This window comes from Asterias amurensis, chromosome 2 (genome assembly GCF_032118995.1).
Source record: "Asterias amurensis chromosome 2, ASM3211899v1".
NCBI classification, from domain to species: Eukaryota; Metazoa; Echinodermata; class Asteroidea; order Forcipulatida; family Asteriidae; genus Asterias; species Asterias amurensis.
The window spans coordinates 1,942,209-1,962,910 of NC_092649.1; the positions used below are offsets into that span (position 1 = coordinate 1,942,209).

General features: G+C 42.1%; 1 protein-coding gene and 1 pseudogene across 1 annotated transcript in view; both read right to left on the reverse strand.

Moving 5' to 3' along the window:
* The window catches only part of LOC139951773 (uncharacterized protein MT2135-like), a 28,734-nt gene extending 9,053 nt beyond the window's left edge, over window positions 1-19,681 (reverse strand). The window contains exons 1-8 of the mRNA XM_071950852.1: window positions 19,527-19,681; window positions 17,929-17,988; window positions 16,906-16,995; window positions 16,238-16,273; window positions 15,441-15,480; window positions 14,532-14,668; window positions 13,775-13,915; window positions 12,965-13,099 (exon numbers count right to left, since the gene is read on the reverse strand). Of these exons, the coding sequence (XP_071806953.1) occupies window positions 12,965-13,099; window positions 13,775-13,915; window positions 14,532-14,668; window positions 15,441-15,480; window positions 16,238-16,273; window positions 16,906-16,995; window positions 17,929-17,988; window positions 19,527-19,589 (702 nt within the window). The 5' untranslated portion in view covers window positions 19,590-19,681. The remainder of the gene's footprint in view (window positions 1-12,964; window positions 13,100-13,774; window positions 13,916-14,531; window positions 14,669-15,440; window positions 15,481-16,237; window positions 16,274-16,905; window positions 16,996-17,928; window positions 17,989-19,526) is intronic.
* Window positions 4,589-7,484, reverse strand: LOC139951762 (uncharacterized; annotated as a pseudogene).
* Window positions 19,682-20,702: the final 1,021 nt, after the last annotated feature.

Consider the following 20,702-nt stretch of genomic DNA (forward strand, 5'->3'; position numbering starts at 1 on the left):
TGACTGCATACAGCCGACAGAAGGCCCTGTAAACTAATCCGATTATGTACAGTCAAACGAGTGTTAGTTTTAAGAAAACTATTGATAGACGGTAGGGTCGGGGGTTTTCCAAAAGAGTCGAAATATTCTCCTACGCCGTCTCTGCTAATGTAAATACCCACCCAGTGCTGTTCTGGCTTAGAAGACGGATCCGTGTTGACAACAATGGCGCTTGGTTGGGGGAGGTGATGTCTCGGTAATTTATCACTCGCAAACACTCCCCTGAAGACTTGACTGGCAAAGCGGTCTCTCTGTAAGATGGACGTTATCTCGTTGGTATCCATGGTCGTTCTGTCTAGCTGTTGTAGTCGAAGATGATGTTACGAGCTTGATCAATCTCTAAGATATTGTTGAACTCGGCGTAGATGATGATGTTGATGGTCTCATCGAGGGGTTGTGCAAAGTGCATGTCCAGGCGAAGGTTCCCGTGCTTTACCAGGCTGAAGTGGCCACCACATGCCAAGTCCGGGGTCAGGTCGAAGGCGTACAGTGCATATCCATCGGGGTAGTCGCTCAGAGTGATGTCGTTACCTTCATTCATATACATTTTATCCATCCCGGAAAACAGCGTGTGGTATGATCTGACGCAGTTCTTCCTTCCTTGATTATAATCGGGTTTCAGAGGGGTGTGTGGAATTTGTTCGCCGTTGACGTGGAGCGCAACATAGTTGACGTTAAAATGTTGAAAGTTGAAGGGGTTTTTGGAAAAAGATCCGTTAAAGGCGGCGTTGGACACGCAACCCACAACGATTCGGTTGGGTAACTGCCCCAAGAACACGTGATCTTGAGTCAGTGTTAAGTTACCTCTCGGCACTCTTTTGCAAACGACACGTCGCAGGGGATACTTAGCGGTTCCCTTTTCCAGAGCTTTCATGTGTCCCAGCATTACCGCAGAGCTTAGCGTTACCCGCCGAACAAACAATGACGCGTCCACAATCTTTATCTTGTAGGTTGGGTTTTCGCCGGAAGCCATGAGACAAAAGCTGTTGCTGTTGGGTATTAGCTTTACTTTCAAATCAACTCCATTGATCAAGTGTCTGTCTTGGAAGAATATATCGCCGTGGATGGGTCCAATCAGATCAATGGTTCGACTGTTCAGGATGCGTTTGCGCCTCTTTTTCAAGCCCGCGTTTGTTTCCGCGTCACTCGCTGTACAATTAACGTTATCCATCCTGCCGGCAGTGTCTTTCACCCATCCTGAAGCAGTCAGCTGCGAAAACTTGGCCCCTTTGTCGTAACTAAGCAACGTCTCGATCATGGCTCTGTACGGGTATGTGGGAGTGGAGGCCGAGATCAGGCGATCGTTCAAGGTAACGTCGACTTGGCTGAAGAGCGAGTGTAAAAGCAGGTTTCACGGACCGACCACGTCCGTGTCGATTAGATCAGCACCATCGGCTTTGGTCACCTTTACTTTGACGTAGAGTTGAGTCTGGGAGGGATCAATGTATTCATCGGTTGATCCGGGAACATAAAACTGTATAGGCCCTCCGTCGGCAACATTGGATATGGGGTGGTATTCTACATACTGGCCTTTCTCAACACTTGTTTGTGTTGGTGGTAGAGTAAAGAGATCGAGTTCACTCTTTGTACACTCTTCCGAGTGGTCGTGTAGCAGTGCCATGGTGAAGCAGCAGTCTCGGAGCAACTAATCAAAGATATCGCGTGTTCGTCTCGGTCGCTTCCTAGAAGTAGAAGTGGTGCTTTTCTGATTGCGTTTTCTTTTTAAAGTTTTTCTAGTCGGTGTGGCTAGTTGAGTTTGTACATTCCGCATGGCCCGTCCAACCATGTGACGCCCGGTCTGCTTCAGTCTGGACTGTGCTGCTGTTTTGATGTTCTTTCCTTCCAGCGCGTCCTGTGCGATCCCCAAGCCGGTGCGGAGGGCCTGACGACCCAAAGTCTAAGCCCCCTGTTTGAACAAAGGCAAGGCGGTTCGGAAAAGCCCACCCAATATATTTCCAAGACCGAAGCCTTTTTGAGTGCGGCTGCCGCGAAAAACTGGATGACCACGCCCGAGTTGTCTTGTGTAGTGGTCCACATAGTGACCGGGGTTGGCTCTGAAGTGGGCTCTCATGATAACAGTCGTTATAATCAGTTGAAGTACGTGGAGCGACGTTTTCTAAAGTGTAGTTTCACGATGACCTTCCCGCCGATGAATGGTATATACTGCCCAATGTCGTCCAATATATTAATGTTGATCGTGGTGATGTATTTCTGTTTAAGGGGTACGTAATGCGGACTGTCGTATGTCTTTGTAATTATATCACCGTATTCACCTTGCACACCCACATTTCGTAGAAGAGGTGCCCTCGTGTCCCCGACGATGTTGTACTCGATGATGTCTGTGTACACAAACAGGCTATGAATCTGTTTCATATCCACTACGTGAGGAGACTTCTCTATACCGGTGATGGACATAGCCTTGTTAAAACCAAACAAGTAACCCAGACGCTCGACGAAAGTAATGGCGACGCCTTCCTCCGTTCTGACGATAACTTTTTGTAAGTATTTGTTGTACTTGATGCGTATTTTGTTGCCGTGTTCGATCGGTGGTGAAATCTTCGAAAGTACGTCATCCAGTGTCTGGTAAAACCCCTCGTGAATGGTGTGAATATGTACACCTCCTTCAGTCTCTTCAGCGTTGCAGTAGATGTGGTTGTGACCTTCTACGATATTGAGCCATCTGCGAGGGTAGGTTATCTCGACGAGACACACCTCCCATTCACCATCGAATGATAGAGCAGAGGGTAAATTTACGCTGTAGTGACTCAGTGCGTTTTCCGGGTAGGTATCCATGCTGCTGTTGCTGGGGAGAGTTACGTAAAAGGACTCCATCTCGAAGCTCTTTCGCCCATCAAGTGTTGACCAATGATCTGTAAGCCTTGTATTATATGCTGACTAGACCTCTCACCCAGCTATTAAATTTGGCAGGATAACCGAGCCACTTTACAAGATATTCTTTCACTCCACGCCACTTTCTCGTGCGTAACACCTTCTCTATCTCGTACATGTCGTTCTTTTTTTCAACTCTTTGTAGCTCTTGTTCATAAAATGTCCCCTTCAACTCTTCACCGTCGTAATCCGTCAACTTATACACTGGAGGCTTCCGGGGTACTCTTCCGCTGACGGTAAAAATTTCTGTGGTCCAGTTGGGGAGGTAACCCTTACTGAAGGTTCTCGCCGCCATACTTATACGAACCGTATCCCCAAGGTCAAACTTGAAGGTTGTAACGGCGGTGTGTCCCCCATTGGGGGACCCATACAGCGTGTGCCACACGGCCTCTGCGTTTTCGGGTGTGACAGACGCCGGTGATCTTTTTATGCTCCTATGAAACGACCGGTTGTATGCAGACACAAGCTTTGGTAAAACTCCAACATAGACGTAAGTGTTTTTGGCGGTGAAGGTCTTCCACATACGGGTTTTAAGCGTACGGTTATAGCGTTCAATCACGCTAGCTTTCGTTTCGTTTTGAGTAGTGAAGAATTCAATGTTGTGTTTTGAAAGGAAACTCTGAAATTTTCGATTTACAAACTCCGAACCTTTATCAGTCTGCAGCACACGTGGTTTACGACCATCTCGCAAAATACGTTCGAAGGCTTTGATAAGCGACGCCCCCGTTTTATCTTTGAGAGGAACGACCCAGGAAAATTTGGAAAATATGTCAATACAAGTCAGTAAAAATCTAATATTCCCGTTGTATCGAGCGAGTGAAGATACATCTACTAGATCCGCCTGCCACTGATGGTCGATACCTCCCACTATGACTCGATTTCGTTTGAATCGTCTCCGAATGGGTTTGTGTAGCGTATAAGTTGGTTGTTGACGCAGCCATCTAACGATCTGTTTCCTGCTGATGTCCACTCCCTCCTTTTGAACTGCGCGATAAACAGCATCCACACCACCGAAACCAGAAGGATGGTTTGTGTCGTAATACACCTTCTTCAGGTACTCCTCCATCGACGAAATTTGAATCTTCGATGACGAGTGTGCTGTTACAACATACCCACAGACAGCGTGACTTTTTCAGAATATCTGGTGTTGAGCACTCAGGTTTGGGGAAACAACACTCCATAGCGGAAGTAGGTATCGTAATGACGGTTCTGAGTAAGGTGTTTGGTTTATAACGACGTCCACTTTTGATTCCTGGTAAAGTAACGTCGGGTACTTTTTCTCTTCTTGGTTGGTGGTTCGTTCTCGTTTGGAAACAAAGGCTGTCTCTTTTTCTTCTTCGGAAGATGCGATGCCGTTGCGAACAATTTGGGTATCCCTTCGTAGTGTTCGTCTTCGTCGCCGCTTACCACAACTCAAACTCAACTATTATTAGCTCCCACGTTTCGTTTATGTTCAGCCCAATTAAAATGAACAGCGCCCCCACTTTGTTGGTGTTCAAAATCAACTATAAATTATTGGTTCTATCGTTCGTGTTCAGGTTAAAGTCAATCTAACACAACTCCCTCCCACGCACCCGTTCTTGTATCGGTTTTGTAGTTTAATATCCAATATACATTTACTTAACACAAAAATAATCAAGGCTGGACCCAGTCCTTGTTTATTTATTTTCTGGTACTTCTCTGTTTTATTATTATTCAGTTTGTTTTGTTTTAGGCGCAATATTGATACATAGTTACAGTAAAAGTTACAATGCGTTCGTTTACAACATACTTTTTAAGTCTACAAAATTTATGGAAACAGGGAGTCAATAAGCAAAATGAGTAGTTAGACAAATTGTCAAATATTGTGAACAAGTACTACTAACAATAATATTATTACTTAAGTACGCTATATTTCAAACAAAAATACTTGCGTGGCATTTTATTAATTGGTGTCCCAGGTGTTACTTATTAACAGAAAACTTTGTTTGTTTTTCTAATGACCGTGGAACTGCACAGTTAATCTCATCATATGTCTAAATAGGTTGTGGAAACCCCGTCGTCGGCGACCTTTCGTTTAGGATAAAAATAGGTCAGGGCAGACCTTCTCTGTTCATAAGTAAACATTATACCCCTTTTCATGATAAAACCTCTGTTAACTCCACCACCCGAAGCCCTGGTATTTAACACGGTCATATACTTATCCTTAGTAAGTTGGTTGTTTCGTCGGTTCAGTCCCTTACAACTGAATTTCTCAGTGGGCCCGAAACAAAAGTATGTCTTACTACATAGGGCGATTATGCCGTCTCCCTCCCACTCTACTTTAAACAGCCCCGGGGTCCGCTTATCATAGTTATACTGTTCAGGGGTGTTCTGACGGGGAAACCACATGTGCTTTTCTCGATTGAATTGATCTTTCATACTAGGTTTGATAACGTCTTCAAGAGTGTCGCCCGATATGGCCATGTAAGCCGAATCCGTATCCATTTCACACAGCTGAAAATCACGCGAATCGACAAACTTCACAAGAAAGTCAAAATAAAACTCAAGCATGCGGAGTTTAGCATATTGACAAACAAAGAAACCAATCTGAACGGGTAAGTTTAAATTGACCACTTTCTTAAACATGTCTACCTCATACATCCCACCAACCAACTGGGTGGAGTGCTTTGAAGTTTTTGTCATTGATCTTGCTTGGGGCATTGGCGTCAGAACACACCTCAACATCTACATGTTTCAACTGATTAGTCACCGTTTTACCGTAAGCAGAATTCCCCAGTAACCTCATCGTGTCGGCGATGATGGCTTTATTGGGGTCGCTGTCCCCTTCCCTCCTAGCCTGGCTAACCCTCTCACCAAAATCTTTGGAGCACGCACTTGATTGGTATTGAATAATTTCATAAACCCGCGTGACTTCCAAGCCGTGTTTCAAATACCACACTAATAATGGGGTTGCAAGTAATACTCTAGTCCAAAACATACTCCCGATCAAGCTTCTTCTCGGTTTACTCATGATCTCCATATCTTCAGCGTACTCTCTCATGTGATTACCAATATCCCCCATGGAGATGTCCACATTTTTAAATATTGGGGGCATCTCAGCAAAGAAATCTCTACTTTCAGGTGGTACCTGAAGATCACACTCTACCATGCCAAATATGGAACCATTTCTAATTCCAGTTAAGATCTGCTCTGTGGACATTTCCCATCTATTGTAATGTGGAAGTCTTACAGATTTCAAGAAGTGTCGCAAGTCTGGGTTGTTTTTCTGAATGTCTGCCCACTCACACTCCCACATTTCAACTAAATCATACCCAAGATCCCGGATGTAGGCAGACGTCTTTTGGGTCTCTTCCATTAGTACCTTTCTCGTTTTTTGGTTGGAACTGTTAACCTCATTTTTATTGAGTCTACAGTTGTGCCCGTGCCAATAACAACCCTGAAACTGGTAGACCGTATGGGTCTCATGACAATACCCGTCGACTCGGACGTTTCTACTACCAACAGACTTCTCTTTGAAATTGAATTGGTGTTGTATGTAGACACCGTTTGCTTTTGCCTCCCAGTCTAACCACTCAGTGGCCATAATCCCATACCTATGACTTCGAACAGGTCTGAAGTGATTGGTATGGTTTCGTCTCACAAAGGTTCCCACCGGCATTGGTTGCATAAGTAACCATAGGTAGAGTGCATTTGCATCAAAACCCACCACCTTCTTACAAAGCTTATCACCCCTAATATAGGTTACATCTCTCTCGTGATACCTGTGGAAAATGATAGAAGGTCCACCAACAATGTTACCGCGTATTTTATGATAGAGGTCTCTATTTGCACGATCTATGAGTGAAAAATAAACATCTTGTGGTTTTGTCAGAAACGAATGTTGAAGAGACAACCCCGGTACGGAAATAGCCGACTTGAACATATCTATCCGTTTCTGTTTGTAGAACAGAAACATTTTATCGAGAGCTTCGATAAACGGTTTCACGTCCAAGTTGTTGCACCAGATAAGGAAGTCCCTGAACGTCACATGACCCTCCTCTCGCCAGACCCTTTGGCAGTATGCATATTCTTCTTCTGAAATTATGCTCCCCTTAAGATGGCTGTAAAAAGCCTCATGCGGGGGCAATTCGGTCTGATCGAGTTTATCAAGAGTATCAACCCACTCGTAGGGGAAAAATCCCTTTGTCTGTGAGCATTCGTACGCTTTCAAAAACTTAGTGTACGAGCACCCCGGAGCCAAATAATTACAGATGTCGAGGAATATTAGTCTGTCCGTGCTAATGGACATGTACGCACCCACTTTTCGAATGATGTGGAGCCCCGAATCTCCTTGGAATTGTTGATACAGATACTGTTTTATGATGTTTACGTCGTACTTCCCAGAATTAAACCCCAGAACAGGAAGCTTGTGGATGTAAGTTTTTAGTTTGATCATGAGTTTTTCGGCCTTGGTTTTACAGCTCTCCTTGTCCTGCCCCTTTTCGAACTCTTGTCGCGCCCCTTAGACTCCTGAATCGGATACCTAACCCGCTCGCGCGCAAGTGCTACTTTCTGTTCGCGTATTAGTGTCTCAAGCTGGGCAAAAACATCTCCGAACCGTTCTGTCATTAAAGAGTTCGCTTTTTCAGAAATTTCATGCAAACAAGCTACCATGTCAGACACTAGTTGGGCAGAATCCCCGTCTGTTATGAGACAAACGGGTGTTTGGTACCCCGGAACATTACTAGTGCAGCTGACACTCAATAACTCATGTTGTGCATTGAGTCCCTGTATATCTCTGTACGCCTGTTCTATCGGTTTAAAATACACCTCAAAATCATATGTGGCCCGAAATGGAAAATATTTCATGTCTTCGTCTATGTCTATTCCTTCTTCAACCAACTCATCGAATATTGATTCTGGTAGGCGATAGCACCCACCCGGAAATACATACTTAACCCCCTTGTCGCACTTTGACACATGCCTTTTTAAGTTGGCTGCTCTGTTATAAACCTGTTTGCATTTAGGACAAGCAAACACTTGACTGTATCGGTTCATATCCTTTATATATGAAAAATGTGCTCCGTATAAGTTTACATTCATGATATCTTTATGTTTGCATAGGGATCTACGTATCAGACGAGCCACTACTCTGTAAACACCCGCTTCGTTCTCGTTCGCGCGATATTCTTCACGAACGAGGCTAAACACTTGAATTTTCACTTTAAAAATTTCCTCAAAGTGTGGGAGGTCTTCTAAACAAACCCCTTGAGTTGGTTGTTTTTTCATAACTTCAACATATCTACCTACGAGGTGCTTGGTACGTTTTTCGAGGGCGCGTGCAGGGTACCCTTGTTTTAAGGCGAGACATCGAAACAAAAAAAAATTATCCTTGTATCTCGCACCCGAATTGTGACTCTTGATAATGTTGTTAAGGCCCCCATTGTTTGCGATGTAATCGGGTAATTGGTCGGGTGCTGAACCTATGTAAAACGCAGGCATTTTGTTTACATAAATTGTGACGTTACTGATATCAGCAACGACCCACTTCGTGTTCGGGCGTGAATGCAGGGCGTGTTGTAACATATCCATGTCGTGTATCTTTACAAGAAATTTTGCAAAATCTTCTTCTGAAGCTATAGTGAATGGTTCATCTAACAAAAGCGCGTTGTTAAAACTAGAGTGGAAATACCGCAAACCGCCCGTCTCTATGTTTCGTAAAGCATACCCACAAGACAGATTCAACTTTACTCTACATTGGAAAGTGTGAAACAACCCCCTTAACCCCTCATGGAGTGACACACCAGGCGTTAGCTCCACTCTAACTGGGGCTTGGTCCAACCGTGCGTCACGATCGGACCCACTCCCGGGCGGGCCCAACCGAAAATTGATCACATCTTGAGTCGGTCTGTCTTGAAGGTAATGGGTCCTAATACTACCCCAGTTGCTACGATAAAGAGATAACAACTCATCATCCCTATTGTCTTCGTTTTGGGGAATCGGAAACACGAATGAGTCTTCAGGGGGCAAGCGCGGGGTTTGAGGCGGTAAGAGCAGGGGTTGAGGCGGCAAATGCGGGGGTTGAGGCGGCAAATGCGGGGGTTGAGGCAGCGCAGCAGCAGGTGTCAGAACGGCATTTGTCTTTGATTGGTGAGAGTTGTGAGTTTTGATATGACGTTTGAGACTAACAGGGTTCATAAATAATTTACCACAATTTGGACATTTTTCCTTAAAACCTGAATGGATTTCCTTGTGTCGGTTCAAAGAATAGTTTCGAGAATATGACTTTCCACAGATATCACAAGTAAACCTATTCCTATCAATACTATCTAATCGTTTAAGCTTACTTAAAGCCGACCTAGGGCTACTCGTCTTCAGCTTCTCGGGATGACTGGGGGGTGTCCGCCTCTTCTTCGGTCTCACAAAGGATGGTCTTTTTCTTTTTCCACTCTTTCTTCCCTGGGGCTGTCATAATAACAACGAAACAAACGTACTTTTAATTAAAATATTCTTTGCCAACGGGGTACACACACTTGAATACGATATGGCTGACATGTGAATTGTTGTTTTTGTTTTTGCTCTTTTTCTTACCAAATCTGGCAGAGGTGGCGTTTCGGCGATATTAGTCGGCCAATGGGAACAGCCGGGCTGAGGGGAAGTAATCATTCTTCTTGGCTCTGCTGTTTCAGAAGAACTATCTGACCAGGTCGTCTGGTCTGGGCTATCAGTTCGGAACGTCTGTTGCTCCACACCCTTTCCTTCTTGAGGCTGTGATAATAACAACGAAACAAACAAGCTCTTTGAAATATATAACGTTAACTGGCTACACACCAGCTCAGAACTCCTGTTTTTGGCGACACTATTACAATAAAATACTATTTCTAGTTCAAACTTTACTTTATTTTATGAGGACGTTAACTTACCTCTTGTAGTGCCGTTGTTTCCATTTCGTTTATCTGCTGAACTTGACTCGCCGTATAATCTGGACTCCATTCAATGTTTGAAATCTCAGCTTCGACTTCCATCCGATCTATGGTCTCCATTTGAGAGGCCGTATATTCAAGACCCCAGTCCACGTTGTTTTGGGCCATGGTGCTCAACTATTTTTACCCGGTTAAAACGATCATCGCTCTGGGCTAACCATTGACAGTGTGTGAGCAGTAGAGAATAACTTGGCTCTTAAATGCTGCTTGTTTTTGTTAAAGTGGTAATGACCTTTGATAAAGTGGTAATGAACTTTTGAACAAGTTCTGACATGTCACGGTCAACTACCCGAGGACAGCAAAAAAACAAAAACAAAAACAAATACACAAACAAACAAACAAAACAAAAAACACAAATTTAATGATTACAAAGTACAATTGGCACAACCAGCATTTTTGATTGTCCAAAACAACTCCCTCTTTTTTAACCATTGTGTAAATGGCATGTTTCCAACCTTAATGGCGATACAAAAAAGCATCTTTCTGTGAAAGAAACTCTTGACCAAGCTCCATACCGTGCCAATCCAGCAGGTATGGGTTCTTGTTCATTTCTACTCGGAAAAGTTCCAGGTCCTCGACTGAGGTGGAACCCTCCTTAACCAACGCTTCGAACACATCGATATCGTCGTAGTACATTTTAAACAAAAAGAAAGAAAAGTTGTGAGTGTGAGTCAAAATCAAGACAGGGTACAGGACCAAGAAAAACCAGTCGAAGAGTCGTGTGAAAAACAACTTTTGACTAAACATATCAATAACCTCTCTACGACCTTAGGAGAGAGAGAAGTCTGCCTTAAAATTTAATAACACTGCGCCCTTGAATGGACGCAAGCTGGATAAAAGGCAAACAAAAACAAGTCTACTCTTTAATTGTTCTTTGCCTTAATCACCCATATCAAAGATAATAATATGATGTTTCAGCGCACTGTTTTGATTAATCACCCCTATCACTGATAAGAATGTTGCTTCAGCCTTCTACGATTAGTGTCCACCTGCCTCGCATATTAGATAGACCTTAGCAACTCCAGATAGCGACGACACCCGTTTGCATTTACCACTATCCGCTTGTAAGTAAGGTCATTAAAAAAGCTGATTCCATCACTAACTGGTCGATACAAATATAATTCAAAACACCATACAAAATAAACAATACACAGCTATAAGCAATACAAGCAATTCCTTTCCCAATCTACCCTACTCTCTCAGCTATTCTTCACATGTTTCTTGTTGTATCCAAACCTTATGTCAGTCTTCATTATTCAGGACCAGTGCTTTAGTTGCCATTATTTAGCATGTATGCCTTTATGTAGTTCTGTTCAACATAATTTTTTATTTTGTTTTTCCTTTTACTATAATCTTATTTGCAATTACATGTATTGTTATTGTTCTTTATGAAATGGCCGAATAAATTATGATAATAAAAATAATACACAGAGTACCCTTGTACTCAGTAACCCTATATTTTAAAGCTTGTCCAGAAAAGTTCGCTAGTGGAACGTGATGTCGTATAGATTCGTTCGGACAAGTTTGGTCCCTCGAGGTCAGAGATAAAACAATCAACAAACAATGCCGGGTGACAACAACACAGTTGGATTTAGACTTTAACCCCTCCATCCAGCTGGTTGACTGAGATTATACGTACCACTAGCCATTTCTCTATGCACTAGCGCTAACGTCTGGACAAGCTTTGTTTCGCCATTGGGATCTACACAATACAAGTTAGTTCAAAACACTTCAAGATGTTCATCTCTGTTCTACTTTCTCGACGTCTTGTCAACGTACTCATCAACCCGCTGTGTTTTCACTTCATGAAAATACAAACGAAACGTATAGACTTCGTTTGTGCTGCGTGGAATGTTGTCGCCGCTCCGTGAATTTACAAATCACTCCCGCCCCTCCATCTGAGTACAAACAATAACGGTTTGTCCTCAGAGACACTAAATAACGTGAGTAAATTACTGTTTTCTTTCTTTCTTTCAATATCATCCAATATGTTTTTCAACATCAAACACACACAACACTTACATATCAAGGCTATGTGTGTACACACCGATACGGATCGAAACTCACGAAAAAATTAGGTTCGCGCCAAAAATTTGCGCACCGCGCCAAAATTTACGCGCCAAACAATACGTGCGCGCCAACATTGCGCACGGACAATTAGGTACACACGTGATTTTTTTGAGAATTAGGTACGCGTGACTCAGACTTTACTACTCACGCAGACAATAATTCGTGACTATCCGAGACATGTTTATGACAGTCACGTCGCTCATATTCAAAAATTGGGGGATACAAATTGATACATTAATTTGTCCACCCGTTAACATTATTTCAAAGTTGAATGATTCCTCAAATTGTTTCTGTAGAAAACTAATGTAGGCCCTGTCGAAAACTGCGGGCCTACAACAAAGTAAGTTTTGTTGCCATTAATTTTAGGAGTGTTAACCAAACGTAAACCGTCCTCGAGGTTTTAAGGGATGACCAGACTTGACCTTAAAAAGAAAGCTTCAAGTTTGAAAAGTTAAATGTTTCATTTTTTTAACAAATGTAGACTTGTTTTCAAGTCGTTTATTTGACGCTCTCGTAAGACTGCTGCTCCGCGCGAGACTACTGGGCTCCCGCACATGGGCAGGGATAAGTCAGGAGCCACCAATATTGCGAGAGCACTAAAATCACGTGACAGCTGATACAACGCTCAAACATTTAACGACTTGTCCACAAGTCTAGTTTAAAAAAAGCTTTCAGATTTTATTCATTCCATACGTAAAAGTGTAAAGTTTGATGGCAAACAAAAATGACAGCAAAATGTACACGTTAATACTAAAGTGCTGATGGAATATCATTTTAACGCCTGCATAGGCCTATTTAGAATTAATTTGCCTCGTATTCAAAAGAAATAACATTTGACTGTGATTTGTGTACATCACACTGATATACCTCCAACGAAGCCTGAAATCAGTATACTTTGACCTTCGTTTGGTAGGCTTATCACTATAAATGAAATGACAGTGTCAAATTCTCTTGACCTGTCTTTTGCCTTTCAACCTCGTTTTGGTTACCCCTTTTCCTCACAGTCTCACATAGGAACGTACCTTGATCATCGTTCTCATCGTGGGCCATTCTTCTCCGTACGTATCCGAAAGGTCAGAAGGGGTCAGTATTTTCTTGCCCATGTAGTCTCCAAGGGGACCATTCACGGTGTCGTCATTTCCCTGGTCATACTTCTCCTAAAAACACCACATGAAGAATAATAGTTTTGATGACAATAGACTTGCGCACCAGTCGTTAATGTCGGTCGCAGTATATAGCGGGACGTCTCCCTCGCACTCGCGAGACAACTCCTTGCGAAAGGGCCGCTTCAGAATCGCCCTCTCGCGTGAGCGATGGAGTCGTTTCGCCATCACCACGACAAGTGTCAACAAGTTTATGATACAAGCAACTCTACTCGCCGCAAAAGGCTCCCGTGAGTGGTGATGTTGATGAAGTAGGGGCGCAGGGTAAAGGAAGATGGGACAGGGCCCGGGGTGTGGCGTTCTCAAAATTGATACTATGCCCAGGTGCACATTTTAAAATTACAAATACATGAAACAGTTTATACTCGGTGCATGGGGGGTCAATAGTGCTTAGGCCCACAGTCGCGTTGATGTTCGTTTGTGGCAGGAGATTAAGTTCCCCTGAGGTTCGGAGCCCCGCCCCCAACCCCCTATGGTAAGCTGTGTACAAACCTCTTCTGACAGTGCATCCTCCTCCGGCCCATGTTAATTTCCCATAGGGACTGAATCTCCGGCGGACCCCATGTTAATTTCCCATAGGGACTGAATCTCCGGCGGACAACATTCCATGGGACAGCCACATGTTTTATTTAAGTATATAATATTTCTCCCAGCAGTTGCTAAACTTACGTTCATGTAGATTTTCACCAGCTCGTGTTCGTTGCCAGGTTGATCCAACCAATCAGCGATCTCCTTGATACCCTCAGAGAACAGCCTATCAGTGACGCTACACACGAGGTCAATGGTTGACCCCAGGTGAGCCAGGCGCATCTGATGGTTAAGAAAAAGCAAGTCATTTTTTAAATTTTATTATGAGACCAATAAAATGTAGGAGCAACTTGCAAGGGTTTTCAGGGCAACGATTTTTGACGAATGCAGAAATTAATGTCTTAACTAAGTTAAGTTTAATCTCGATGGGTTGCATTGATGCGAAACGACGGAGGGGCTGCACTAGACTTGACCCAAGTCCCGATCCCGAGCCATCGCCAGAAAACTATAGTTTTATGACGTTCTGCATTCCCAAACTTGCTCCATTCTTGGGACCACTTTTGACGGCGGGCGCGCGCACTGTACGGCTTTTTGCTAGTTGGCCGAAATACAAATGCTTGATGGGGACCTCTCATCACCATGAAAACGGGACTTGAATCAAGTCTAGGGCTGCATTTGCGGTTGGAATGTTGTTTTACCAAGTTCAAGACCTGGTTGCAAATTTACAACGATACAGCTGAGGGTTACCTGGTTTAAACCGTACAAGTAAGTGCTTAAAGTTAAAGGCCCCCAACTGAGGTTTACATATACACGGGTACTGTATACGAGTTATACAAGTAAGAAAAACTGTGTGTGATTAAAGTTAGCTAGTAACTAAAAGCATGAAACTTGTGCTTACCTGGTTGAAGCAGTACCAGTTGTCAATCTCCAGGGCCCTGACACCCATATTGAGTAAGTCAGTGAAGCTGAATTCTTGATTCGCATAGTTGTCACAGTCCTGTGGGTATGGTGGCGGCCATGGGCATGTGTCCTCAACTTAAACGAAGGGAACCAAACATACAGGGGAAACAAATAATATGGAAATATTGACTGCTATGAGGGGCACAGTTAAAATTATAGGCCCAAGGTGTTGTCAAAACCATGACTATGCCCAAATTTTAACTGTTCCCCGATTATTAAGCAGTCAATATTTGTTTTATCTGCCGAATAAAGATTCGAGTAATAAACGACACTATACGGTGAAAGGTCGTCTGCGAAGAAAGGTCGCGCCGTGACACGGAATGCTAGTAGTACATTATACATATCATAGTTGCGTTATAATGTTAAATAATAAGCACATTCCAGTTATAACGAACTTCAAGGTTCTTGTAATGTCTGAATGTTCTTTTAGCGTGACCCATACTGGTAATTACTCAAAATTATTGTTAGCTTAAAAACTAACTTGGTAACGAGCAATGAAGAGCTGTTGATAGTATAAAACATTGTGAGAAACGGCTCCCTCTGAAGTAATTAAGTTTTTGAGAAAGAGGTAAAATTTTCACTCATAATATAAAAAAGACTTCGCTGAAAGCACACAAAGCAGTGCAACATGCTTTAATAGAAAGGTTTGCGGTAACACCATGTAATGACTATCTCTAATGAGTTGGGGTGGTTCTGAAAAGAACCGTTGGTTTCAACTCGACGTTTCGATCAGTATGCTCTGATCGTCTTCAGGAGAAAAAAAAAAAAAAAAAAAAAAGGATGTTTTTCTTTCACCATTTTCGTCTTTCCATCCCAAGCATTGTATTATAGTGCACGTCGAACTTACCACCGTAACCATCGGCTCTGGTGTTGTAGCCATTGTGTGCCTAGTTAGAGAGAGAGAGAGATAGAAGTATGGGAAAGGAGTAAGTTAAAGGCAGTGGATACTATTGATAATATTGTCAAAGACCAGTCTTCTCACTTGGTGTATCTCAACATATGCAAAATATAACAAACCTGTGAAAATTTGAGCTCAATCGGTCATCGAACTTGCGAGATAATAATGAAAGAAGTTGTGTGCTCTCAGATGCTTGATTTCGAGACCCCAAGTTCTAAATCTGAGGTCTCGAAATTCAATTCGTGGAAAATTACTTCTTTCTCAAAAACTATGGCACTTCAGAGGGAGCCGTTTCTCACAATGTTTTATACCATCAACCTCTCCCCATTACTCGTCACCAAGAAAGGTTTTATGCTAATAATTATTTTGAGTAATTACCAAGAGTGTACACTGCCTTAAAGCGAAAGAAACCAGTTGCAGACCAACATTGTTACATCATTGTCAAATACATAAGCAAAATTTGTTCTGTCTTTGGTAATCCGTTCTATTTTGTATATAGACCTTTTCGCAAATGGGGCGCGCGCGTAATGCTCGGAATTAGGTGCACTGTGGTCTAGCTGGTGATCATATTTGATCCATATCTATCCCACACTGCACCTCATTCAACAGTCTGCGCTTGCGCAATGGTATTTGCGAAAAGGTCTATGGGGCCGAATACATGCTTACTTCCCGTGCATCTACAAGAGTTAAATAAAGAAAAACAATCGATTGTCTTGTAATACTCTTGACTATTATTGACTACTTACATCAAGCATCTGCAGTCTGTGGAACTGTTCATCCATCTGGAAGTATTGTGGAAAACAAACAGTTGGCAATAAAAATAAAGTTTCATAAGAATTTCTTACAGTGAAACAATTTAAGAACATGACGCCACTCTCTCTTTAATAATAAGTTGTATTATATGACCGTTTAAATTGTCAATCTTGTTAATGTAGTTATGCATTCTAAACCCTTTTGTTTTAAGATAGAGATGATTTTACCCCACCCCCGTATATGATCATTTATAGTTTACTCATATCCTTTAAAGGGTCTGTATAAGCATGGTAAATACTCTGAAAAAACTTACGTGGTAAAAAGTAAAGCAGCTTTGTGTAGTGTGATGCATTTCATTTTGAGAAAAAAATAGTCTTAGATATTAGAGACTAGTCTTCCTGCGTGGAAATATTCGCTCAAAATTTCGGCTATATCTCAAAAGACGCGGATTGGTATAGACCTTATTCATTGATGTCATCCAGCCGCCATCTTTGAGGTCAAACGGTGACGAAACATCGAAACGCACATAGATTGGCCAATGAACAACCTCTTTTTGACCTCAAGGCGAGGACCCCGTACTGAAATGACGTCATGTGCACGGTCTTAATTGTTTATGTCAGTAACATTTTTATGAGATTGAAACGTTCAAAAGGGTACTTACCTGTAGGTCACGCTGTGTTTTAGTGGCAAATTGCAACCAGGTGTCAACTGGTACCCCGCCCTGCATACACTTGCCGGTGTCCTCACTACACTGTATTTTGAAAAACATTGTACAATGATTTTATTTTGCGTCATAAGAGGTAAGGCCCTCTTAAAATCCACGGCTTCGGCTTTGGATTCGGCTTCAGGCTCCTATCTCTCGAGCACGTACGCAAAGCACACGCAAGTTCCGCGTGAACGTGAACGTAAGAAAATTGTGTCGTTAAAATCTTACGTTTTAGCATTCATGAAGTTATACCTTTTTTCACGTCAGACATACGTGCGCGCAGATGTCATTCGTGAGCATGCAAAGTGGTGGCGTCACCCAGAAACAACACAATTTATATGATGTTCACGTTCACGTTTGCTCGCGCAACGTGTAGCCATAGAGCCTACTCTTCGGTGTAGCTAAACCCCGCTATTGTCGAACAACTGCGTGCCCAAGCTAGGATGAGCCGAATCTGAAGCCGAAGTCGTCGTTTCGAAAAGATAGTAGCACATACAAGCACATACAAATGGTTACGATTTGAAAAGGATAAAAAACATGTAGGCCTATATTCAGAAAAAAAACACCAATACAATCAAATGCATTTTTGTTAAAGCCTATGTGAGGTTAAAAACAGAAGAAGCCTGGAAGAAACTTGTGTTTGCAAACTGCGTATATGACATATAAATGGTCTAAGATGTTATAATGGTCTCACCAATGACCAGCTGAGTCTTTCTCGTGAGGTTTTTATAGACTGAGAACAATATAAATCAATCAAGTCCCTTGACCGCATATTTTTTTTTCTTTTTTTCTTTTTACTTTCCCCACGTTTCTAACAAGAAAAGGGGGAAAAGGGGTCCGATTCTAGGGACAAGGTTGTTTATTTTGAAAAACAACGCAATAAATCAAACGCCACAAACAACGGGGGGGGGGTTATGTAAATTAGTTATTATGATAGTTATCTAAAAACAGAATTAAACAATATTGAGAGAAACTGACCTTGGTACACATGACAGATTTACTCAGCCCCGTGCATGATGGATCAACAACCGCACCGACCTGCAAAATCAGAAATCACGTCCAACGGATTAGGTAGCCGACATTGTTTTGTTTACACGACAATACTTTGATGTGTTATCGTATCGCAATTTTTGAATGGATTATGAACTATGATTTTCCCATAAGACGAAACTATAACAATTATTGACAAAATTGATAGTAAACTTGCGGGTACAACCATGTGTATATCTCATTTGAGTGAGTGTTGGCTATGAGAAGAGCCGGTGTGGTCTTGACGTTTCGAACAGTATACTCTGCCCGTCTTCAGGAGATGATTTCTTTTCCGTTTTGTAGAAATAGTTTGCTCGTATGAAAGATGGCAGTAGTATACTACAGATGTGAGCCCGGACCGTGTATGTAGTCTGGCTCTTTCTTAAAGGCAATGTAAAGATCTAATGTTTGCTCTTAAAGGCACAGGACATTATTGGTAATATTGTCAAAGACCAGCCTTCTCACTTGGTGTATCTATACTTATGCATTATTAAATAACAAACCTGTGAGCTCAATTGGTCGTCGAGGTTGCTAGATATGAATGAAATAAAAAACACCCTTGTCACACGAAGTCGTGTGCTTTCAGATGCTTGGTTTCGAGATCTCAAATCTAAACTTGATGTCTCGAAATCATATTTGTGGAAAATTACTTCTGTCTCGAAAACTACGTCTTTTCAGAGGGAGCCGTTTATCACAATGTTTTATACTATCAACCTCTCCCCATTACTCGTTACCAAGTGAGGTTTTATGCTAATAATTATTTTGAGTAGTTACCAATAGTGTCCACTGCCTTTTAAAGGCACATGACATTATTGGTTATTTCTCAAAATAGGTGTTAGCATAAAAACGTACTTCGTATTAACGAGCGATGGAGAACTGCTGATAGTATGAAACAATGTGAGAAACGGCTCCCTTCGAAGTAACGTAGTTATTGAGAAAGCTAATTTTTCACTCAAATATTTCATTTCATTTCATTTTTGTCAGCAAACATGAAAAGTAATAAAAGACTTAAATCTATTAATTAAAGACTTCAGAAGCCAAGTTTGGGCATCTAAAAGCAGACAAATTTGTGAAACCGGTTTGGTAACACTTCGGAATGTCAGCCGCGCATGTCTGTAACTGCTGACAACGCATTTTGTTTATCTCCCGTAACGTTGTCAAAGGTTAGGTGAGATAGAAATGCGTGGCCAGCAGAATAACAGACTTGTGCCGCTGATATTCCGAAGTGGCTTACTTCATTTTGTGTGTGATTAAGGTAATGATATTTTAACTGCATTCTTTTACAACGCTTTATTTTACAAAACTTTATAATATTGGTAAATAAATTATTGATAGACACATCATCCCATAATGGTCTAGTGGTTAGGTACCGGCTATCACCGCCGCTTCCCGGGTTCGATTCCCGGCGTGGGAATTTTATTTTGCATGTAATTAAGTTAATAATTATGCTTTATTTTCAACTGCATTCAAGTTTACACAACATAATATTGTTCTTTATGGAATTTTAATTCAATTCTTCCGTAAACATTACAAGAAAAGTTTCTCACCTCAAATGAAGAGTGCGCACACATCAGGAAGATGAGGGCAACATGGGCAAGCTTAGTTCCCATTATTGCAAACGAACTTTAACAAACGAACTTTAAATCCACTGGAACCAAACGCTTCGTAGAACTATGCCGTGTGTGGGGAGCAGTGATACCACTACCAGTGTGATACCTCATTGGTGTGTGTTGGTGCAGGTATATAAGGGTGCCTACAACCTCGCCCGTAAGGTCAAGGGTCGACATACACTATCTAAATCAAGATTTGTTAGCCTTTTTTATTTGAAACACTGTCCTAATATTTACAGTTCTTGGTATCGGTTTATGTTTATGAGAAAGATAAACAAGCAGGTTGTTAAACCAGTGTTTTATCTAATGACTCTGTCATCGTTGTTTGCCACTGGTTCTAAGGTCATTCGACAAGCTGTCTGTTTGCTGAACACTAGTCCTTGCAATGATGACACTGATATTAATATTGATTGTTGATCACATTCCTGTTGGCAATTTGTTTGTCTGCAGTTTATAGAATTGCCCTTCTATTTTTAAAGGTTTCGCTTTTTTAATAAATTAGAAGAAACAAAACTCTTCGTTGAAAATCACCACGACTCGTGGCAATTTTGATTACAGTAACTTAAACAAATTTGCTTTTATGTTTCTACGCTGATGTGGTCGGATGAGCGTCCCAGCTTGGTCCACCGTGGTATGACGTCATTTAATTGTGGTCAGAAGGCTGGATTCCTAGGTGGTAGGTGTGTGCAGGGGTTGGTAGTAGTGTTGGGGATTTTAAAACACATCATTTTTCTGTGAATACCTTTGTGGCATAACGAGCTGGGCTCCTAGAAGCCCCCATGGCACCGCCACTTATAACCTTTGCCCTCCCCACCCTACATTGCCTGAGAATGAGACTAACAAACAAATTCACGATTTTGAGATCAAAAGCCCGGGAATAAATCTTCGCCCGCCCTTGAACGCCCCCCACCCCCCCCCCCCCCCCCACCCCGAAAATGTCCAAAACACCAAACAGCAAATAAACATGCACCTCGACAAGCAAGGCGTATAATAACAACTTTTATTTCTAAATCTTTAATTGTTCAAAAATAATTAAACATAGCCATGGAGTAATTTCACGAGTCACCGCTAAAAAAAAAAGACCAGCAACAACAAATGAAAACAAATACACGC